This window comes from Patagioenas fasciata, chromosome 3 (assembly GCF_037038585.1).
Source record: "Patagioenas fasciata isolate bPatFas1 chromosome 3, bPatFas1.hap1, whole genome shotgun sequence".
Taxonomy (NCBI): domain Eukaryota; kingdom Metazoa; phylum Chordata; class Aves; order Columbiformes; family Columbidae; genus Patagioenas; species Patagioenas fasciata.
Window position 1 is genome coordinate 32,895,206 of NC_092522.1, and position 25,407 is coordinate 32,920,612.

At 34.8% G+C, this 25,407-nt stretch overlaps 1 protein-coding gene across 2 annotated transcripts in view; it reads right to left on the reverse strand.

The window, feature by feature from the left end:
• The window catches only part of LRPPRC (leucine rich pentatricopeptide repeat containing), a 91,863-nt gene that overhangs the window by 37,302 nt on the left and 29,154 nt on the right, over positions 1-25,407 (reverse strand). For both annotated transcript variants that reach the window (XM_065834541.2, XM_065834540.2), the window contains exons 15-25: positions 22,416-22,443; positions 20,049-20,106; positions 18,820-18,926; positions 18,531-18,608; positions 18,136-18,189; positions 17,313-17,426; positions 15,978-16,108; positions 14,439-14,524; positions 12,606-12,810; positions 4,246-4,370; positions 3,487-3,593 (exon numbers count right to left, since the gene is read on the reverse strand). In XM_065834541.2, coding sequence (XP_065690613.1) covers positions 3,487-3,593; positions 4,246-4,370; positions 12,606-12,810; positions 14,439-14,524; positions 15,978-16,108; positions 17,313-17,426; positions 18,136-18,189; positions 18,531-18,608; positions 18,820-18,926; positions 20,049-20,106; positions 22,416-22,443 — 1,093 coding nt within the window. The remainder of the gene's footprint in view (positions 1-3,486; positions 3,594-4,245; positions 4,371-12,605; positions 12,811-14,438; positions 14,525-15,977; positions 16,109-17,312; positions 17,427-18,135; positions 18,190-18,530; positions 18,609-18,819; positions 18,927-20,048; positions 20,107-22,415; positions 22,444-25,407) is intronic.

Below are 25,407 nucleotides of genomic sequence, written 5' to 3' on the forward strand. Positions count from 1 at the left end.
ACACTTTTCCAGAAGGTAATTTTCCCTAGTCCTATTTATTGTAAATTCATCTCTCTCTCTTTCAGCCTACGTTAGTTCTAACGCAGTTTAAGTAAAAATGTATTCGCTTAATTTTCTTTCTTTTATACGAAAACCAAAATTGAAGGAAAAAAAAGGCAATTAAACTGCCTTTTCAAGTAAGAGGAAAAAATCCTAAGGAACCAGAGCTACATTTGATGACAGAAGTCACGCAGTGCCACTCAAAGGGAAAGCAAGCTGGTATGTGACCTTATGGTAAGGGATGAGAAGAGATGTGCCAACTCTGCTTTGACATGATCACCTTTGAAGGACTCAAGACAAAAAGCTAACTTATGAGTTGAGGTGCAATTAAGAACTGAAGACTAAAGCACACTTTTATGTACTACAACATCCAATGGCAGAACTTGTTCCCAGCGGAAAGCAAAAGAGCATCTACCAGCACATCCATCTACCAGCATGTAACTTCAAGGGCTCAGGTATCTACAGGCACAGCTTGAATTATAAAGACTTTTATTTTACAGGGCAGCCAAGGCTACCTCATTTAGAGGTATTCTCTCTCAGAGAGGCTTTCTTCTCTAGCTACCTGCCACAGAACAAATGCAAACAGAGTTTCAATAGCTTCACAAGGCAGTCTAGCAACATTGAAAACCGTTACCTTGTCAACCCAACCCCATGAAGCCTTGGAACTTAGCTGCATTTCCCCTCGCAAACTTCGCAATCACAACTTCTCTTCCACTTATCATTGCTTCAAGAGAGACTCACATCACCACACTACCACATGCTTCGGTTTACTTGTTCTGGTATCCATCAGTTGCATTCTTTGCCTCATCTCCTTTCTATTCACTTTTCACTGTCTTTTATACTCTCATTCTCTGCGTAGTCTTGCTGTCCTTCCAGCAAGCAGATGAGCCTCAGAGCTTTCAGCTTCCTCAATATGACAACATCCCACAACACAAGCTTACATATATATGCATGGACAACACATTTGTGACCAGATAATGGACATACACAACTCTGACCTAATTTTCATCATCTCACTCAACTCTTATCCTTCTTCCTTTCCCACTGTTGTCATCCAGTTGTATTCTACCAATAACTAAGATTTAATCGTTATTTTCTTATTGCTGGGGCTTTCATTTGCAGGTTTTTCAAAGTAGCATTTGTCACCAAGTTTCACGTAAGCATCTAGTGTATCTCAGATTTCTATAAATAGCCAGAGCAAGCATAGACAGAGGTCTCAACAAGTGAAACCCCATCTAAATGGCCATATCCTCCACGGTCTTCATTTCCCTAGTTCTAAGGACATTTTGTTCCAGCTTCATTACTACCCTTTTAGATACTCTTTATTAACTCTGTAGATAATTTTTAAAACAAATTATATCACTAAAATCAATTGACCACCATCATCAGCAATACATGATAAAAGCATGTGCTGAAAGATAATCTATGTCTAACATGCAACAGCATCTAAAACGAGAAAGTGGCACCAACTGGTCACCTTTACTGAATATTATTTCACACGGAAGGAAAAGATAAAAAACAATCTCAGATTACCAATAAGTAATTCAGTTTCAAAAGCCACTGTCCTACAGAAAAGCATGCACATACACATTGTGCTCCATCTTCCACACTATATTGGTTAAGGCTTTGACTTCCCAATAAACAGAAAAAGCAAATAGTAACTTGTTCATGGTTTTAAACAATTAAAGCTATTTTCTTCTTCAGAAAAATGCCAATTTTAAGATTTTTTTTTTCTCCTCCTTCCTGTGGCAAAAATTCCTTTGAAAAATACTTAGCATATTGTTACATAATAAAAGCATACTTAAAATATAACACACCATATAGTAATTGATTTTGTGCCACTTTATCCACTGGCAAAATACATACATACTATTCCTAGCTAAATTCCTATATGCCTAAAAATTCTGCAATTTACAACCAGCAAAGATACCTCAACAGCATAGACAAAACCGTAAAACATATGTCATGAAAGTTTGGTAAGGGCAAGAAAGCCTACTCTACATAGTATAAAAAGCCAGGAAAACTAATCTCCAGCTAGCAGGTGTTCAGATTTATGCTGAAGTGTCTGTGGTTACTAATAATTTATGATCAATCACCAAATACTGAGTATTTGCAGACACAATTTGGAACCTATTAAGAAAATGACAAAAGTTTCAAGGCCCCAACAATTTAATATTGTGCTTACTATCCTACTCATGACTGCTGAACTGTAGCCATCAATATAAGTTTTGCGAAATTAAATGCCAGTATCAAAGAAAGAGCTGCTAAATCACACCAAGTACCAGTTTTATTCATTTAGCTTTAATTATACTTCCAATTACTCAGATTTCATCCTTTTCTCTCCTGTATGCTTTAATCCCTACAAAAGAACTTAACTCCTCAGTGTCATCTTCTGTCAGATACTGATATTTCTATTCTTCTGTACTCTAAGACTTGGAGCCGCAAAAGCCCTCTGAGAACAAAAATACCAATGCTTCAACATAGTGCGTAGCGATTTCCACGCAGCCTGCAGCAGGAAAGTATTGTTCCACCACAGAAAAACAACAGATCTTCAGTTAAGACTTTTTAAATGCAAGAATTCTATTAAATGACCAAAGTGACGATAACTGGTATTTCAAAAATGCTAGTGGGAATTAGGAAAAAAGCATACTTTGTCTCGGGATGGAAAAAAAAAACCACAAAAAAATGAGGTTACAGAGTTGTGTAGACATATAACACAAAAATGATGAAGTATTACTTTTTCTGCAAGACACCTCCTCCCACACATTAACCAGAAAACTTATGCAGCATTTTAAAAACATACAACTGTGTTAAGAAGAAAAATAATCACAATCTGGGCAGACTCTGCAGCTGCCCCTTTGACTTATCAATTTCAGTAAGCACAATTTCAATCAAGTCTAGATAAAATATACTAATCCTAAATAGACCAAGTTTGTCACCTACCACTTCCTATAAGCTGCTTACTATCCTGAAAAAGAGAGAGAGAGAGAAGAAATGCTAAATTAAATGCCAAACAGTAGCAGACAGCGCTTGTTTGGCTGATTAACTTGTAGACAAGCATTACAAATAAATCTGAGCATGGTCTGCAGCAAATTAAATTCCAGTGCTTTTAAGAACAAAGAATTCCTTCGGAAAGAGGATTAGCAACTTTACACCCAGGAATGCCAGTTTAATTTAATTGTTCCACAATCCGATATTTATTATGCAAATATCATTTTGATATATAACAGCAAATTTGAAAAAGTGAGGAAACAATTTCAACATACAAGACTGTCTCTCTTCTGAACTGTAATTATACAAAATAAAGCTGGTCGAGGTTTTTATTATTGGGATTGAATTCTATTAACATGAATCAGAACAAGTCTAATTAAAGGTTAGAAACTTTAAATGTTTCTAATTAAGAGCCTAAATAGCTGCATGATTAGAGTACTACAGTTAAAATCCCACCTCAACGACCTTCCTGGCCTCTTTGTATTTTCCTGTTTGCAATAAGGCGAAGAAGAGATCATAAAGAGCCATCATGTCACCATATTCTCTGCTTATAAAGTCTGAAACTAAAGAGAGAATAAAACTCATTAATTTACTAAAAATATTGAAGCATTTTAATATATACATTAGATATTCTTAATACTAGTATTTTCCTACCATCACAAAACTCCAAGAATAAGCTATAGGGAAATAAATTTTCAAACACACAGAATAATTACAACATATTACACCATTTGTTGCAGATTTGCAGTTGAGCATATTTTAAATGTTTTTGCGTTTACCCGCACTATATTTTGAATTACATTCAATAAAATAGACAGACTATATATTGGCATTCTCTACTTATAGAGAATGAGGATATAGGATTTATTAACTGTACAACTATTCGAAACACAGATGTGTTGTTTTACTATTGTGTTGTATTACTATTAAGCTTCTCTTAATAGTAATATACGTAGATAGAACAAGTACCAGCACTAATCTTTGAGAGTTTGATGATACATTATCCATACAGTAGGATTCTTCTCCATTTAAAATTAATATCAATTTTCATTCTGAAGAACCCAGGCATCATTTAACTGCTTTAAAGCTACACATATAAACACATAAAATTTCTTTTTCTTTCATTTGAAAGAAATGATATAAAAACCATGGAAGAAAAGACTTCAGGAAACACTCCATATATAACCAGACAACATTTGATGATGTGCAACTAACCCTTTTGCAGAAGATCAGCGTCTCCTTTTTCTATCAGTTTACAGTAGATGTTATGAAGCTGAAGAATTTTACCATACTTCTTGTAGCAGTTGATTAAAGCTTCCAGAGCTGCAGGCATGTCATCCCTTGTGGTATGAAACAAAACAAGAATAAAACCAATCAAATATTCCAAGCAGGAGCAGTGCATGCTGAATCCAGTTTAGTCTTGAAAGTTTTAAGGAAAATTCATTCAGTAGTCTATAAGAGTGTTGTTTTTTTCCCCCAATATGCTACAGTTATTTTAAAATAATAGGTAAAGTTCTCCTACAAATAATACCATCTATGCTTGAGAGACACAGAAATGAAGCCATAATTATAGATTTATGCTTAAACCTCTTAGCTGTGTGATTTTTGATTGCATGACCATTGTTCACTACAAATTAACCAAAGGTGTGAACACTCTTCATTACTGGACACAATTTTTGAAGTTAAATTCCTCAGTTCTGCGATATACTATTGTGACAAAACCCGAATTTCACAGAAATTTCCGTTTGCATTTGAGAGTTTTATTTTCCTTGTTAATACGTAATTGCACATTATATTACACACAATTGCACATTATATTACACACAGTAAGTAAATGCACATTATATTACCACCAAATGTGTCTGTTTAGACATTTTCAATTTTTAAGCTCTTTAAAATTTTTCCACACCATTTTTATTTCAGTATAGATCTCCAGAGCTAACTGGGTTAACCAGAGCTCTTTAGATTGCTTTATGCTTGTTTTACACCTTAACAGACTAGCTACAAATCATCTGTTGGTTTCCATTTTGTCGAAATTGCCGGGCTATTTTTTTTCCATTCTATACAATGGCCAGAATCCAATGTATATTTTCAGAAATAATAATATGATTTTTGCAATTAATTCAACAATGTATCAGGGTAGCATGCTGGCTATCATGTCACACAGAGCCATGGCACTAGCATACAATTCATGGTACCAGTAAATTAGTGCACAAGATGCTGACTTCCTTAAATGCCCTTATTCAAGAGCCTTGGAGCAGTAACTAGCAGTAACAAGTATAATATTTCCGCTGTTGTTATCTTAGTCCTTTGCTGACTTTTTTCTTTGCGTATACAGTGGTAACACCTCCAGAAGTAGTTAAAATGCAAAACTGGAAAGCCATGAAAACAACGAGATATGGAACTTAAAATAACAACGAATATAAATTAACATTCTACATTGTGCAACTAACAGAACTAAATCATCTGCTGCAGACTCCTTTTCAAAGGATTACAACCCAATCTAAAAAAAGCATAAAACCACCACAAAACCAAACCAACCGAACAACAAACCCCAAACAAAACAAAAACAAAAAAAGAAAAGAAAAAGCCCCACAAAAAAAAAAAAAATCCCCCAAAACAAAGGAAAAAAACCCCACCAGAAAACCAAACCAAAAACCCCACAAACAAACCACCCCACCAAAATCAAACCAAAACCAACAGAGGACAACTACTGAACCACTTGTAAAACCATATTCTTCAAAGGGGAAGGTTTAAACTGAAATTGAAACAAACTAAGATGACATGCACAAAACACAATAAGTAGCCAAACTACCAAGAAGGCTGCATTTTAGATTTCAAAAGACTTTCCAAATAAAGTGTGAGAGAAGTAGGCAAGTGAGAAAAAACAAACAAAAAACAACAAAAACCAACCAACCAACCAAAAAAACCCCACCTCACACACAACATCCCCCCCACCCCGCCCCGCCGAGTCCCCACTTAGCAGCAGCAGCTGAAGGCCATAATAAAACTGATGTGAAATAATGGTTTTGCATTCCTGAAGCATCTTTATTATTGATCAACTGAACTGTAGCAAACTAAGATATTACTGTTAAAAAAAGCTGAAATCAGGTGTCCTCTCCTCACACTGCATCTCCTGTGCAGCACAAATTTTGCTTTTTCAAAGAATGAACTAACTAGACTACTATATGCTATCTTCACCTAGGCTAATATTTTAAAAAATTTAAGAGTAAAATACAGAAGAAGAATTAATTTTGTTCAGCAATACTGACATTCTGAAAATGAACCTAAGATGATGGATTTCTACCTTATCCCCCTTACTGAGCCCTGTTTACAGTGCATCTTCTGGCACCCCATGGAGTCATTTGAATTTTTGTCATTTGGGGTGAAGACTAAATTACAGGTTAATTTCAAAACTGCAAGTAGATGTTGCAGGCTAGATTACTGTCATAAAAGAGAAATACTATGGTAGTTACCATAGACAGATATAAAGCTTTACATAATCAGTATTTTTCTCCTGCTTTAGATGCATGTTCGGTTAACATCTAAAAAACCAGTTTGATAGAAAACTACTCCATTTCTAAGGAGGCACAACAACATTTATATATTCAAATTAAAGTTTTCAGTGATAAATCTAGCTTTACAGATTAATGCTCAAACAGCCATAGTATTTTTTCGGCTGTATTCCTAAAGGATTAAAGTGACTGTTTTTAGGTCAAAGCTATCAATAAATGAACAAATAATTGGAATGTCATTCAAAGAGGAACATTAAGAGTTTTCTAGTCTCTAAATGTATACTTCTGAAGGCATTAACACTGTATACGCAGAGAAAAAACATCAGCAAAGACCTGAGATAAAAATAGAAATATTGTATTTGTTACTGGTACTTACTGCTCCAAAGGTGCCTGAACAAGTCTGCATTTAAAGAGGTTGGTATCTTACACACTAATTTACAAGACATCTGGTTTGAATCTTTCAAAATCTGATATATTTGTTCTGTTGCATTCAAGCAACAAAGCAGTCATCCACAGTTTACTAGAGAACAGCATTTATCAGATAAACGATAAAACTGGCAACAGCAGCTGTGAAATAAAAGGTATAAAAGTTCAGCCTCTACAAGGAAATTGCACTACTACTGCAAAGAAAAAATCATCAAGCTTATGCTTGCACTTGAGCTAATATGATTTACTAAACAATCTGCAGTACTTCTTAATTGTCACAAACTGTAATTTATTCCAAGTAAGTATGAGCAACTAGTTTTGTAACCAGTTTTTACAATCCTGTTAGAAAGGCCCAGTGAAAATTAGGAACTTGCTGTAGGCTTCGAATTTCAAGTGTGGGTAACACTTTGATATGTTTTCTGTTATGATTCACTAACTTAAAAAAAAAACTGCACAAAAAAGATCTTTCACATTTTAAGAAAATGCTATTTAGACATAAGGATTTTAAGCTAAGAAACAGCTATACATTTGAAAATATTTGGCAGTCTTTCTGTACAAACTTATGCTTGTCAAACATCCTTTTATCTTCCCAAAGGATACTTACTACACTACTAGATTAAAAGCCTGGTCCAAAATTATTATTTAATTAATATAGTTCAAGTAAAAAAATAAAGTTTATATACTCATAGCCATGTTGGAAAAATCTGATTCCAGTGGCAGTCTGGACAAAATAGTATTAAAAATGTGAACACCAGTGATCCATGGTTCACTTTGAGTTGGCCAGATACTACAGTTTTAAGTGACTCACAGACATCATCTGTTCAGGGCTAATACCTGTTCCACTTACAGATTACGTGTATTTTTCCCTTTCATTGAATCTTGTTCTTTTAAAAGGAAGATATACTATTATTTTTGAATGACAGTAGGAGCCTCAGTCATCACTGTATTATGCTTGGCCCTTACGTAATTCCAGAAGAGTCCTACTTTGGAATTTCTTGCAACTGAATTGACATCAGAGTTCAGATGTCCTAAGTTTCTGGATTCATCTGGTTTCTGTTTAGGATGCCTGTGAAGTCCAAGATACTGCGGATACAATGTTCCAAAATATTTGCACAGGCAATTTTACTCACACAAAGCCATTTGAAGTGACAAAATTACTCAGATGTCTGAGTGTTTGCAGAACACGATCTGCAGAAGGACCGGCTATAACGTGCATGGATATAACATCCCCCTTCAATTTCAATAAGCCACTCCCCTCCTGCTTCAAGAATGTAGCACTAAATCTAACCCTTTTACTTGTAATAAACAACTTTCCCAACCAGAGAGTCTGCCTGATAAAAATAAGACTCCAAATATTGATTTTAATTGGAATGAAGTGCTGTAACATTATGCATAAAGCTTTAGTGAAGTGGCAATTTACCTAAAGGGTTTACTGATTGAAAAGCTCTCAAACCTGAAATCACTAGAGAGGTAGAAAGAAAAAAGGGACTCTCTGGGGTGGGGGTGGAGGGTAGACTGGTAAAACAAATCCCTCTCTACAAATCTAAAGCAGATGTTAGTGTAGAGGGAAGTCAATTCAGCAAGGTACAATCAGCTTTACAAAAATTATTCTGTTAAAAGAGAACAGGCTCTTGAAAGAGCTAAATGTTTTTCTGTTCATTTGCTATACTAAGGAATCTTCAAGGAGACTGGTGTGGCAATTACAACTAATCCTCCCCAAAAAATTAACTGTGTTGAAGGCTTTGTAATTTCCCTAGGTACAATTTAGCTGTCACTTACTTTAAAATTTACTCAAACATGCGTTCCGAACAGCACTAACTTCACATGTCAAGTGCTTTCCAGCCAATTGAGTCTAAACTGGAAGTCGGTGTTAAACAACTGAATGATTAGACAAGATAGCTCATTTCCCTGCTCTTTTGTTCAGAATAAAATGCCACATTTACATTATCAGACTCAACAGGATTTTCTGACAGAGAGAGAAAAAACCCTAGTGAACACTGTCCGTACCAAGCACATGAAGCCTGTCATTTACCAATCATCCTTCAAAAAGCAATAGCCATGAATGTAACTTAATTACGACCCAATGATCCTTGACGAAAAATCATCTTATCACTGTCCTGTCCCCATAGGGCAAATGAGACACTTTCGTCCTTTGGCACTCATGATGCCAAATTCCTAATTGCAATAATGGAGTAAGAGAGCCAAACATCCCTAATTTCATTGCAACACGTAAAGAGTTTTAATACAAATACTTGAAATGAAGCTACTACAAATTAGAAAAAAACTCTCCCCACTAGAAATATTTTTCCTCACTAAAAATATCACCTAATTTAAAAAGGTGCCTATTTTTAAAAGTAAATTTAAAAGTCAATTATCTTGTATGCACTACAGATTCACACCAAACAAAATCACGAGTGAATTTAACTCTGTGAAAACAAAAGAAGAAAAATTGTCCAGGCACTGGATTCATGCTTTATCTGCTACATAAGAAACTAACCAAAATGGTTTATGGAAGATTAATCACAAACCAGCAGACAATGCTTTACTGGACAGCACTGTATTAAAATACACTGATGATTTTTAAAGAAACACAATCCAGCTATAGCCTTTAGATCCCTTTAAAATATCAATATTAACTGCTTGCATTTATTGACCACAAAATATTTGTTCATACAGTCTGTAACATAATGTTTTGATAGTTCACTTGCAAATTTTCTTCCCTCTGCTTAAGAGTACTTCTGACACAGGTTATTGGGAAATTTCAAACCTGAAGGCATTTTGTTTCCTTTTGCGGAGGTGACATTATTCAAGGAGAACAGAAACAAACTTATGTGAATGAAAACACAGGAACCACACCAAATTTTTAAGATGTATATTCCTATTTTTGGTTGTACAAAAGTTGACTTGCGCAGTTTTCTTGGAAGAAGAAAAAAAACCATCAATAGTTACTGTATCTGTTAATTTATCACCCTGTAAATAGGAATTATCAAAATATCAGATTGCACAGGAGCAGGTTAGCTTCACAAACCTCTTCAGTTTCATAAAATGGCTCATATTCAAATAGGTTTCCCCTGACAGCTGGTACACAAGGTAAAAGTCAAAACTACAACCTTTAGAACTTTAAGAAGGTGTGTAGGTAACCTTTTCTAATTATTGTCAGTTGGAAGAACCAGTTCAAAAGTAGGACTTATTTTAAGAAAAAGTACAAGCTCTTCACAGCTTTGCAGCTTTTAGAATCTAAGAATCCTTTTAGAAACTAGAACTTTTGTCATACTTCCAAGGCAGGTTTGTCACCTTCGATGATAGACCAAGATTCCAGATGTGGACTGCCTCAATTTTTAATGTGATTTCACCATCTTGAGAAACTGTTCAGACTCTTAAATAAAAATCATACAAATAAAAGCAGGGGAGTAGTTCCCTTTAAATTTAGTCATGGTAAAAAAACCCCAAACACAGATATATACAATGAGTTCTCTCTAGTTACTTCAGTTAAACATTTCTCAAAATATTAAAGGAAAAACACCCAGGAGAAGATGAAAATATTTTACACCTACAGTTGTTGAAATCTTCAAAAGCAAATCACAGATTCCTTTACAAGCAGTTAAAAAGTTTGAAATAAATTAAGCACACAAAGCATTAGCACAACCACTGCTGTGGAACATTCAAAAACATCCTAGAGCTGATTTCAGATGCACGCTGACGACCTGCAGCTAAATGACAGCATTTCAGCATGATACTTGAGCTGTAGGATGGTAAATAGTAAGCACTACTGCTGCAAGAAAACAACTAACACTTCTTTCAGTCACTCATGACTTTCAAAAACTCTTCAAGACAACGAAAAAAAAAAAGGTGGGGGGGGGGGGGGGGGGGGGAAATATCAGTGAAGTTCAGTTATTCCTCCCAAACAAATTATGTGGAAAAAGCTTCCCCCTTCTGTTCTGTCTGACACAGGAGAGAGGAAGCACGCCTCTCCACCCATTAGGCAGAAAAAAACAAAAAAAATAGAAAATGAGCTTACTTTGTACTGTAGTTACATACATGATAAGTATTACAAGTTATACAGGTGATTACCAATGACTTGTAGCCATACAATTCCACAGTATGGCCCTACTTGCTCCTTTAAAAATCTATTCTCATCAAGAGTCCCTTTATTGAAAAACTTTTTAGAAAGTTTTACCAAACACTTATAATCCAAAAGAATGGACAATCAAACTAAAGTAGCACTCTTTACTGTCCCCCTTTGCATCCACACACGATCACATCTTGATTTATATCATCATATCTTACTTGTGAAGTGAACAGAACCCAAGTAGCACCACGTACAGCTTGCATGTCAATGTGCATAAAGCAATTATGGAAAATGCAGCTGCTCTTACCGCACACTGCAAAGCAGATCAGATATTTTTCCAACACATTAGTTACATATGATTGCAGTTAAATTACCTTCATAAACATCTGCCTTGTCTTTTGATATAACCAAGACAGTGTTACTGACTGAAAAGATGTACACTATATACTTAAGTGTTGACCAGTAGACTAAAACACTATTTTTAGAAGAGAATGTACATGCATCTACCAAGAGCTACATCTTTTTTATAAGAATTATCAATACAGAAAGTGATATACAGACCTTACATTCACAGAATATTTAAAAGAACTAAAAATTCTAAACATGAAGAGAAACATTAATGCGTATCTTTGAGGCTGACTTACACGATACTATGAAAAATGCACTTATTTCATAAGTATTATATTTAAGCCAAGAATGTTTCATACACATGAACCAAACTGCAAGAAACTCATCAATCACACTAGCTGCAAGACATTAAAATCCAGCAACTACATAAATGACATAAGAAAAAAAAATGGGATTGTGCATATGGTAAAGGAGATGAAAAGGGACTCTCAGCTCAGTTTTAGTAAGAAATCATTATATAGTTCATACATACATTAACTCAAATATCCTACACCTCATAAGGAAAATATATGCAAAGGAACACGACACATGGAATTATAGATACTGCCTGCTGGAATGAATGTATGTACTTTCCTTTCTCTATTAAATGATACTAGAAGTATACATGGGGAAAAAAAAAACACACAACAGACAAACCAGACAGTACTTTGAATTTTAAATTCAACAACATAACAGTCTATTGGCATTAACAAATTATTTTAATTACGTGAATTAAAAATATTTCAGTGTTCAACAACCGCCCTTCAACTCACCTGAAGTATCAGATGGCACAGAAAAATAATGCTGTTTTGATGGGAAGCAGAGAATATACCTATCATGCTCTGAATAGCTATCTTGTCAAACAGACTTTAGAACTGACTAATTCATAAGGATATTCCAGTACATAGCCACTTCATCTCTGATGTGACCATAAAACACAGCTGTTGTTCCCAGAGACCATGACATGATGCATAACTGATGAAAACAGACTTATCTAACTTAAGAAAACGTATTTGTTCATCACAATTCCTAGATAATGTCAGTATTACATGTGCGAACATGTTTACATGCATGAGCACTTTTAAACAGGAATGTGCAGCTGTGTATAGGATACATGCGTCATATAACACAAATAAATATCATATTGTAACTTATTTGATCTGAAGCCCAAAGCTTACTTTTCAAGGTGAACTGTAATCAGAGGGGAATGAAGGACAGCAGTTTCTGCCAACCCCAGGTTCACAATGGTCTCATGTAATCGATTCACCGCTTCAACTTCACCTCGCATGGCAGCGGCATTAAGAATGCGGAAAAAAGATGCAACTGTTCTGTCTGAGATAGGAACATCCTTCTCTTTCATCTCCGTTAGAATGTTAATAGCATCTACAATGAAACAACACAAAAGACCCTTAGGTAATTTCATGTAGGGAAAACAAACTGCTATTAAAACAGCATTTCAAACCCAGCAGGAATGTAAATTCTGGCGTATAATGCCGATTTCAAGTTAATTACTACTTGCATTTCTAAACGAGACTACAATTATAAATCCACAATAGCATGGTTTTATCATTTTGCTGCAACTTTGACTACAAATTATAGATAGGAACTGTGTGCCCACTCTGCACCACATAACCCTGTATAGTCTGCCCTATAGCTGCAAGATTCTACTAAATGGATGCTTTTATCGTTCAATGCTAACATCTGCTAAATCACTCCATTGTTTCTTCAGCAGATGGCTTGTCACGAGGCCAGATAATAAAGATATGTTTACACTGTATATACAGCCAGACTAATGGTCTGATACCGATAGGGCCTGTTTGCTGTGTCGATACTAATTAGCCAAGGAGAGCCAATGAAAGCTTTCTAACAGACTGCATGTTAAAACATTAGGTTCATTAAGCTTCATTAGTAAGGCACAAACAAACATTTTTTTATACGGAATACGTGCATTTTTCTAATGTTCTTAATTATTGCACAGACAGAATGTTTTGACCACTTTACATTTGGCTACATTTATTAATTGTTTTATTTTCTGAGGGACATTTATGCTCTTAAAAGCAAGCTAATCTTTTCAAACTGCCTTAATGTAGAGGTGGTCATGATATGATTTATTATGATTTGGAAAACATCAGCCTTTTTATTATTTTTCTAACAGTAAGCTTAATAAGAAGGCAAGACAAATTCCAAAGAAAGACCTTACAAGAAAAAAATAATTAGCTTTTTAATTTTGTTGTATAGTGTTTTATATAAAACCATAACATTTTGCGTCTAGGCTTGGACTACATTTTTATGGTCTTAAGTCTCCTACAAAATAAAAAAACTCAACATTCAGAGTCACCTTTTAAAGTTGATGACAGTCTAGAGTTCTTTTAAAGATCAACCAAATCATGTACATTATAGAATTATATTAGACTAAATTACAGAAACTGAAGAGCTAACAGCTTAATGCAATCATCTAGATATACAAAATAGGTAGTTTGCAGAACACTCATTAAAAAACAAAATTTCCAGGCAGTTTGACAAATTGACTCTCCAATTCAAACACAAACACATAAAAGAATACCAATAGGAAAATATATACTTTATAAAAAGTTCAATGATTTTTTTGCAGTACTTGGCTCTTATGAGAAGGTTATGTTTACAGGTTTTATGTTCAGCCTTCAGACCTTCTTAAGCAAAAACAAAGCCATTAGTCTAGGCACATACGCAATTTGTGCCATAAGTCATGATCTTCAAACTCAATCCAAACAGCAATGCTAATAAAAACTAGCTGCAGAAATGCAAAAAGCACTGAGCTGTGCAAATGTAAATGACAAGCTTGCCAATCCATTAAAACTAATGGCCTGCACTGTCCAAGCATCTCTGGTTGAATTCACATGCAAATTTGTATGCAAAATGTTCAAGCACTTTTCAGGACATGATATACCATTAATATCAACTCACATTTTTATTCTTGAGGCAAGATACCTTTATTATATAGCAGAAACACACAATGAAAGCAAATGGATTACCTGCTAGTCTACCATGCTTTACTAAGACTTCTACCAGTGCTACGTATTTTCCAGTGTCAAGAGCAACAGGTGAATTCTTAGGGAAGCTAGAAATTAAAACATTAAGAATCATATCAACAGAAGTTCACATTTTACGGCTTCAGCTTCAAAATTTATTTTTAAAACTACATAGCAAAACAACAGCATTGAGAGCTAAAAGTTATAATAAGTATTAAAGTAAAAATCCAACAGATTTAACCAGATGCAACATTAAAATGTGATTTAACAATACTATCCACATACCTTCTCACCCCAAAACCCAAAAGTTATATTTTAAGAAGCCAAATGGTTTAATTATTTAGGACTTACTGCATAAAATAGGGTATCACCCAGAAGACTGGGAAGAAAAACTCAGTCCATGTGGCTGGGGTAGGGCTGCACTCTTTTCAATGAAAAATACGAAACTATGTACCTATAGCAACAAATTGAAAGCTACTACTTGGAAGTTTCTGCTATGTGTTTTTTTTTTCTTTTTTCTGGAAGTTTTAAAATTAACTTCTTCTCTGATGTTTCTTTTTGTAACAATGGAAGAGTCACTTCTCAGCAATATTATGTTAGACTTGAGGCAGACCAGTAAAAAATGTGCTACTGCAGTGAAGCTCCACTAGAAGACTAATTTTTTACTTCACACACACTCACTACGGGGATTGTGTGAGAGTGGTAGCACAGCCAAAACTAATATACCACCATTATTTGCAGAGCAGCATACTTCTTGGTATTCATAGTTCAATTAGTGCACATAATTTCAAACACTAGCAAGGTGCAATGAGCGCCTGCCTGCTAAACTGCTGAAAAACCAAAGCAAATACTCTTTCAGTGCGTGTGAGCAAGAGAACTTGAAAGTACCACAGAACTTGTTGTATATTCAGTGTAGCTTCAGACCGAAAGAAGGCTTGCAAGGGAAAGAGGGAATGGGCAAACAAAAAGATGATCTGTAATAATTTCCTCTGGGCTAAGTCACACATAGCATGTTTTAGCTAGGAGCTAATTTTCACAGCCAAGATAGAAAGCTCTGAAAGCAAACATTTAAAGTAGAATGCTTGTTGACCATCTAAAAATAATGTCACTCAGAAACACTGCTATTCTGAAGACAATATAGGTGGCAGCATATTCTAAACGCATTCTAGGTGCTCTCTAACACACAACACAGGTACTTTCCCCTACCCCCTCTTAAATTAAGCCAAACTTTAATTTAGGTCTATGTATATTTAAAAATCAAAAAAAAAATCCAGATCCTACATAGTTATTTGTATTTTTAAATTATTTTTTAATTAAAAAAAAATTATTGACCATACAAAGTAGCTGCTTCTGATGTTCAATTATACAAAGCCAATTTTTTGTTTCAAAAAACCACACCCTTGACTGTTTTAAATGCACATACATTGTTGGGGAGAACTAATTAAAAATGGATGAGAGGGTTAAAACTCAACCTACTTAATTCAACAAGGTCTGTGTATCAGCATAAATCTCTGTGACATGTTTCAGTGCCGGTGTACTTACACTTTTTCTTTCAGGTTCATTGCCTCTTCTACATTATCATGTCGACAGCACAAATTTATTAAGGCTGCATAGCCACCGACAACCATGTCCGGTTCGTATTTGGCTTTCACTTCAAGGGCTTTTTGCATATTCTAAAAAAAGGAACAAAGCAAAGATGTGAACTAGAGGAAAAGCCAATATGACATTATGATTCTTATATGTTCAGTGTGCAGTTATGTGACTGCTTTAGTGCTTTTAGTAGTATAAGATCACATCTGTAAACAGTACTGTAATGTTTTAGCAAATTTTAAGAGTTAAATTTATTTTGCAGAAATTAATATTTTTCTAAAATATCTTTTAGATTAACTTGAGACCACATTTCTAAATAAATTTTCTTGCTTTACGTTCATATTTCTAGCATGTTTTAATGTAAGACTTTTTTTTTTCTAATCCAGACAGATAACATGATTAACCCAAATTCTAAACCAGTTTTTATTTATTCAGAATTCATAACAATTTTCACCTGGTACACTGCCAAATACACAACAAAACTACTTTTTAAAGAATAAGAAACCACTTAATGATCCCACAGAAAGCTTTTTTTAATACATTCCTATTCATACACTTGACCACTTTGAACTTACAATGGTGTTTACTTCTAGTCTTATTTCATATGCAAAATCGGAGAGACAGACAGCTGAAAATCACTCTTTCTAAATTGTATTCTTAGCAACAGAGAATATTGTGCTATCATCTGCACGACTGTTAACTGTTCCTATATATACAGCTTTACAGGCAGGCTCACACTGAACAAGAAACTGAATAAAAGTGCGGTGATACCCCACAAATTACAGACACACACTAAATGAATGTAAACTACAGCTGGACGCCTGCCGAACGAAGGCAAGAGACCCTTTATCTCAGAAGAGCTTTCCTCCTGCAGGAAAATGGAATTTCAATCCCTGCATTAACAACCTAGTAATATTTGAATTGCAAATGACTAGTGCATGTATCAGTTGCTTGACAATCTAGATATAAGAGACCGGAGCCATGGCTTGAAAGGACATTTGGCATGTATGATAAACCTATCACAGCTGTTACTATCATTCACTTTGCAGATTATTGTAAACAAACTCCAGCAACCCCAAAACATGCCATTCAAGGTGTTACTGAAATTAGTTAACCTTTTGATTTAATTGCTTTTTGCACTTATGTTTGATTTATAAGCATCAAACCATGAAACCTCAAGCACTGCACTTATCTTTGCTTCACTATGTCTTTCCATAATACAGTCATTTATGTCCCTTTAAAAATATAGCTATGAGGTTCCAATTATCTTGGCATTGCTTAAGATACCTCTTCTTCACAAAGAGCATGTATGAGTTGTTTCAAGACATCGGTAATAGGCTGGTTTTCAGCTTTTCGCTTTTCTAGTTTCTTCTCCAAAGCAGACACATCAGGTTTAGCACTCTAAATAGAGGTAACAGAAAGAATGTCAATTGCAAAAACACCCTTCCCTGAACAACTTGTCGGATCACTTTAATAAAAGACAGACAAAATGATGCCTTTCTTTCATACCGTAAGGATTTTTTTAATCATTTAAGGTGCTCTTATCTGTTTAAATAGTACATACTAATTGAAGTTGAGTCAGAATACAGTAAAAAAAGTGTTAAGTAGCATATCTACAAAGGTCAACATTACTATTTCTCTCGTACTCAGTTCTTTGTGTTCAGAGAAGTAGTGAATAGAAGGCTTTTCCTTTTTCCATCTCCACTCTGCTCAGATCAGAGATGTGAAGACTTGACACTCCACCATTAGAAGCAGTATGGATTTATATGGTTCCTGCCACTCAAGTGGATCACTGTAATTTACAAGCACGAATTAAGCCTCATACCAGCACTGTTAACTAACTAGAACGTCCAAAAAAATGTTTATCAGACAGGGAAACTGAGGCATGAAACCTCATTGAACTCAAAGGTCAAGTATAAAGTCTACGTGAAAATCTGGACAGCCTTTAGTCATACTCTCAAAAGCAACCTCTGAACTTCAAATGGTAGATTTAAATAACCTTAATATACTTCCGTGACCTGAAAGCTAGTGATTATGCTTCATCTAAAGCCCATATCCAAACATTATTATTACAGTAAGAACAAGCATAGCTATTTGTGAATTTACTTACTTCTGGAATGTTTTCTGTAGACATGGATTTTTTATGACTCAGTAACCTTGCATCCTAAAATGTAGTAAGACAAAGGTATCACTACTCCTGCAAAAAAGTTCAATCTCTAACTAAGCACTTCATGCTGAAACTGTTTAAGCTAACTATATAATTGCAATGTTAAAAAAGCTGTTTTCTGCAGCATTATTACATTGACTTGAAAAAGCACTTACTGAATGTACCCCTCCAAAAGTTTCACATGTGAAATTAAAACAGTTTCAACAGTGAAAAATCATGGAAAAGTTAAAAAGGCTTACATATAATCACTGCATAAAGATATTTCTTTTGCAAAGGAGAATATATTCACAGAGTATAGATACTTGATTTTTTAAAGTAATTGCTATAGAACCACAGACCTTAATTAATTCAGGAAGTTGAGAGGAGTCCAGCAGTCTGCAAATGCTGCTGCAGTGAGCTGCAGGGATAACTACATTCTGTACCAAGAGGTGGAGAAAAATTATATTAGTTTTGAAACACAACCAAACTGAAATTTGTCTGACAGAAATTATCTGAGACGTAATTCAAGTCTCCAGCTCTTGCATGTCATTGAGAAGTGGTCTGGTTGTACTTAAAAGCAGCAATTTCAAATCTAATAGATACATGTCAGGCAGGACAGGCATTATGTAGCAAAAAATGAAATGGTACCATCTTCTTCAGCTGATGGAAGTATTGTCTCAAACGCTCCTCCTTGGCCTGTACCTCTGAGTCACTCATGCTGTCAATCAAGTGATAAAGAAAATAGCCAACAGCTTCTGTGGAAAAAAACAAGAGAAAGCATTCCACTAAAATTACCGAGACTGTCATGTTATCAAGATTAATTTATAAGAAATCATTTTGGTGTGAGATGTCACCCTGATGAGAGGCTCTGAAATGGCAACAATGATCACTGAGGCATAGAGATTATGTGGTTTGGGAGCACATATCTAACTGGTGAGTGAAAGGAATATTAATTATTTTCAGACCTAGTGACAGCTTTTCAGTACAGAATCTTACTTCAATCTATTTTTTCCACTACTGTGTGACAGAAGTGGTACTGCCCAGGGCCTTCCCCCCCTTTCCTGCCTGCTACCCCAAGTAGTTGCCACAAATGTTTTGTCATTGCTCAACACAAAAAACAGATTTCTAACACTTCGCATATTTATTCTGTACATTTTACCCATTATATTTCATTACAAATCTACATTAAGTATTGTAATATCAATACAAAACCATAAAAATATTTCAACCATTAGATCAACTAATACCGAAGAAGTTGCCTTTTAGCCAATTAAAATCAAGATTAACAGATTTTAGAAAATAATGCTAAATTTCTTATCTACGCAATTGCAAAAATATATGACGTCCTGTAGCTGAGAACAGGAAGAGCATCAATTATTGGCTCCTCAAAGGTTAGCTTTCCCCATACCACATTGCCCCTCCAGTCCCAAGAAGAGGGAATAAAACCCTCTTTTGTGAAAAACAGATTATACAAAAACAGTATACTTATTGCAAAGTAGAGGATTTGGGATGTTAAGTACCAGTTTGCTTCACAATATCAGAAGAGCTACTAAAGGTAAAACTAGGCTGAAAACTGCATTTTTTTTTCTTTTTTAATTATTTAAGCACTGATACTGTTTTCATTCTAAACCTCTCTTTTGGTCAATAAATTTAGAAAAATAAATCTTTATCAACAAGATTTACAATTCTAAAAAAGGATCTTATGGCTCTCACAAAATATGCTCTGATTATTCGAATCAGGATTTTACCCAACATGTTTTCAAATTTCACTTTCAAAAAGAAGCAATCAGTGTTTACTGTTGTAATCCCTCAAACCCATCATTACACAGAAGAACGGATTTGTGGATAAGTTACAATCATAGAAATTGAAACTCTACCAGTTGGTCCTGGAGGCGTCAGGCAATAACGTTCATCCTTGTACAACAGTTCTGTTATCTGGTAAGACAGAATAATCGTACATTGCAGCCAAAAGAAGCAAGCAAGGACAAATAGCATCTGAAATTGAATTCTCAAAATAATAAAGCATTTCTCTGTTAAAGTATTATTCTTTACCACATCACAGTAATTCACTAAGAAATACAAGGAAATTTTTTTTTGTAAATAATAGGTTTTTCTTAAAAAAATATTGCAAACAGAAATGCTTTCTGGGCTATGGCAGTAAGGCAGACACTCTAGTATTCTGTTTATGTATCATTCTACAGAAAGCTGGCTCTCATAAGACATTGCTTAGAGCAAATATCAACCAGTGTCGCTCCTGGAGATGCTACAATTATGTTCCAATTTACCGAAAGGCTGAAATTGGCACATAAAGCTTCTATTTTTAAGGAAGCAAATGCATAAAGCAAATACAGGAACAGAATTTATCATACTCTGCTAGATTTAAGATAACTAGTACAGCTGTTATAAGTGCAATTTTAAATGACAAAATATGCATCCATAAAAATTAATTGCATTTGACTAAATTTTGCACACATTCCATCAGTCATACAAACGGAAGGAATTCGTAGATTTTACTTCTTCAGAGGAAAATAAGCATTTACCCAAGAGCTGCCACGTTTTACCTACAAATACTTTAACCTAAACTGCATCGCTTTAAAAAATCTGTTTGACTGTTCTTAAGGCAATTACATAACCTTTACTTAAAAGCTGAGATTTTAAGCATTTCAAGAATTTTGCTTTATATGCCATAACTCTGAAATGCAATCTGAAATAAGTTAGAGGGAGATGCATTCCCACTGTTGATGGGCTGTGCTTTAAGTAACAGCAAAAGAAACAGAACCTTTACCTTCAATTCTTAATGGAAATGGATAAACAAAGCCAGAAAATACCAAATGCAATGGAAGAATGCATCTATCACTTCTCATTCTACCAACACCATGTACACCATGGACAGTTAAACTACAGCTGTCTTCTGCCCTTTAGCCCTCATCCTCCCATGATAAATCAACACAGAGAAGAACCTACAACTACAATAAAATCCAAGAAAGTCATGATAACTCAGGATCTCCTTTTGAATCAAATCTCACAGAATACAAAAAAGGGTAGATTACAGGAAAAAAAAGAACATGTGGTATTATTTCTAATGCTAAGTATCTATTTATTTATCCTTATGCTAAGTATCTATTCATTTCCCAGTTTAGCATTTCCTATTTTAGAAGATTAATACACATATTTACAAATAAATTACATTAAGACAACAAAATGCATCTTTCTTCCATTGTAGAGAACAGCAGAAGTAACTCTAGATACTACTTCATGTGCAGACCACCATTACTTCAGTCCTCTGACTGTCCTCTAAAACTGATTTCATAATGGGAGTAATAATAAATTCCCGTTTTTTTCTCTCCCCACCTTCCCTTTTTATTTTTTTCATGCAAAAAGAGGAAAGGCAGAGGACAAAAACATCACACCATAATCTTCACACAACAGAAAATGTTAGTAAAACACAAGAAAACCTGAACCTCACAACGTCTATCTGATTAATACAAATCCTTACTCAGTGACTTTCCAAATTACAACTCGCATTTCATTCCAATACCCTTCGCAGAATCTAAACTATATAAGCAAGCCGTGTATTAGTTTATTAGTGAGCAAGTAGAGTATCAAAATTAAAAAAAGACAAAAATCAGAGTGCATTCCTTTCCAAATTCTGTAACCACATCCCAGGCAGTATCTGCCAACACCTCCTCTATTCTAGCGGTCCACAAAATTTATTGACCAAGTTATATTGCAGTGTCTTTGTCATGTAGCCCATAGCAGGGAGTACACGATGATCAGTCATTTCCCCTTGACTTCATCCAGGCTTTGCCTTCCATGTTTTAAGTTACATGACAGAAACTTTAAAATTCTAATTGTGCCTTATTATTTTATTAGTACTAGTGTGGGGATAGGAAAAAAGTTTAGAGAAAGCAGGAAAGGGAATTAAACAATATCAGATTGCACAACCATGGCAATCTTTGGTCCAGAAGCTACAACTATATACCACCTTCAGCTATAACAACATTGATCTAGAAATCAGAATAGCATAAGCTGCACTACATGTTAACACCACATTTGTTTTTTCACAATTACACTTAACTGTCCAGTTTGAAAACTCCATTTCATAGAGTTGTACCATCTGTCACTGACAAAAGCCTTGCTCAAATCAATCGGGTCTACAATTTTTTGGCTCAGAATTCAGATTTACAGTAATGCACCATAAACATGTAGAACTTGATTTTATTTACAGCACTATCTTCACTTACCTTGCTCCAAAGATGTACATCATTTGAGCTGAAGAGGGCAGCAAAGGATAATAAAAGCAACAAAATGTTACTGTTGTATCTTTCTTTTTTTTAAAAAAAAAAAACAACAAATCACTAACAGTGAGGATCTTATTATTTAAATAAAATTAAAATACAGTAATTGCCACATAATGTTTAAACCAGCTTTGTACAGATAAGTATTTTTCTTCTTACTGTACTGATATGGTAATGGCTTCTGCTAAATAACTTAAAACAATGCAGCAAGCTAAACAGTTAACTAAGGCTGCAAAGAATATATTTTAGTTTTATTTTTAGTTCAAACTTCTAACACACCCTAATTGTACTTTATTTTATACTTCATTCCATTTAGTATTTCAAAGAAATAAGATTTGTTCAAATAAGTCGCACTTTACGTTGCAAACATTCAATATGTAGAACGTGCTAAAGCAAAAATCTAGACTCCTGTGCATTAAAATTATTTTTAGTATGGACAGATAACTACAGGCAGCTATAAATGCATTTACACCATGCAAAAAAGTAAACAAATCTCTTAAAGTTCAACATTTATTATAGTGAGATAAATAGACAATATTTTAAAAAGTAGAAAACACGACACAAATTTCTTCCCTCATAAAACAGGACAGGACCTGATGGAGAGCACTTCTCTGTACATCATCAGGTTACAACCACAGATCAAATGTTAACCAGTTCACTGAAATATTAAAAACCTGACATATTCCTATAATTTGCAAAACATTAAAATTCTCACTAGGATCTATAACTTTTTGACAACTATAAAGCAGCATAACCTAGAGAAGGCTAAGAAAACAAAAACATGTGACATTATTTTATCTTCCTATAATTCTCAAAAGGGAAAAATAAGATGTCAGTGTGGACAGTTGCACAGAAACTTTAAAGCGTTCATAGAAGTTTAGGATTTTATTTAGGAGGTTAGCCAATGAAATATTTATTCTTCTTGTGACACTGCCACTTGTATCTGATAAAGAGTCAAATGCAGGTCCACACAGACCAAGGGGGGTTAAAAGCAAAAAGCACTGTCTGTGAGGTTAGTTAAGCTTTCCTGAGCAAACTTGTCCACTGACAGCATGACAATGAACTGCAGGTATCAAATGCATCAATTTCCTAAAGTACTTACTCTGAAATAGCAATGGTACAAGAGGCAGACAGAATGGGAATACTTTGAAGCAGTTACTAGAGGAGAGCAGCTTCAACAGAAATCTATAAACTAGTCTGCCACAGACATAGGTTGTGTGTCTCTGGTGTCCATACCCTGTACTTCTGTACATTAGTCCTGAACTCCACTCAGTGGAACATTCAAGACCAGCATTTAGTCACAAAATTCTGCTGTGTTTTTTACAAAAGGTACAAATATTCTTTTCTTTTATCCTATCATACCCTCAAACTTCTCTTTGAGGCTCTTCTAACCATTAAGTTTAAAATAGAAAAGGAAACATGAATTGGCATGCTTTCAGAAACAATGTAAGGGTGAAATGTGGACACACCCAACCTTGTACATAGTTTCTGAAGCCAGGTAGCAATACAGGCAAAGAAAAGACATTACTATTAAAGAAAATTTAAAAATGTAGGCCACACAAGTGGCAAGGAGAAGAGGGGGGGGAAACAGTAAAAGCTGAAGCAAAAAAAACAACCAAACAAAACACACACACACACACAAAACCCACAAAACCAAAACACAACAAACTAAAACACAACCACCAACCAAATCCCCCTCCAAAAGAACAAGAAAAAAACCCCAACCTTAATTTCCCTCAGAATCCCGAGTTTTTATGCCAAATGTCCACAAACTACTGAAATCACAACAGCAGGAACTGTTCCACTGCTGAGGAGAGTAACTGTTTCACTTGAGGAGAGTATGATTCTTCAGCAGCTAGTTTTCATTATACAAGTTGATAAAAGACACTTTAAATCACATTCTGAATGCCTGCACAGCTCTCTAGCGGTAGGGGTATTTCATGCTAGCATTGGTTGTGTGTGGTAACCATCGGTACAGCCTCCTTTCTAATGCAAGTCCTATTTCAACTGAATACTTACCTATACTTACAGAGAGAAAATGCATTTCAAAGATTTGTTAATTTAAAAACATCTGAAAAGGATGATTTGGGGATTGAGTACTAAAATTAATAGTAGGATACCCCTATTACATGTAAAACATTATTTCACTTATCCCTGGTATATCAACACAATTTGAACACTGGTTTGCTTTTTGTTCTCCTTTTACCATGGTAGAGCAGGAGCATCTAGATAGAACTTGCAATTTACTAGGAAGTTACTAAATTTTGGTCATGTTCACCACGTTTACTAATATCTAACCTAAGCACAGTTACATTACATAGCCACTACAAACTTTTAGGAAACAACTTCGTCAACAAAATCAGATTTCATACTCTGGTCCTAAATAATATTAAGTGTCCTCCCTGGTTCCCAGAGGTGGAAAAAAAAAAACCTCATTCACAGTCCTGCATGTTTGACTGGAGCAAACAGTGAATGATAGGAAATCTTGTTAATTCACATATCCTTGAATAAGCTTAAGGTAACCCTCCAACTTAGCAAGGAATGCTCCTTACAAAATGTGACCAGATGGCTGCAAATACAAAGGCATGGCAAGGTAGCACAATACCAGGTGTTCAACATGAGCTTTCGGGAGTTGTATTAAACCCGAGAGCACAGAAAGCTATCAGATGTAGTAGAACATGCCCAGCTCCTAACTGGTATTTCAACTTCATTAAGCACCCTTTTACTTTAATGGTTAATAGTGATAATCTTGAGGGAAATCTTAGGTTAGCATCGCAGTTTACAAACAAAAAAAGTGGATAAAGATAAAACCCCAAATGTTTACTACACTTAAAAGTTTACATACTATCAAATATTACAGAACAAACGAGAACAGTAAAGTTCTTTTTAATCCACTGTATATAATACTTCAAAGGCATGCTCATATATAGTAGAGGCA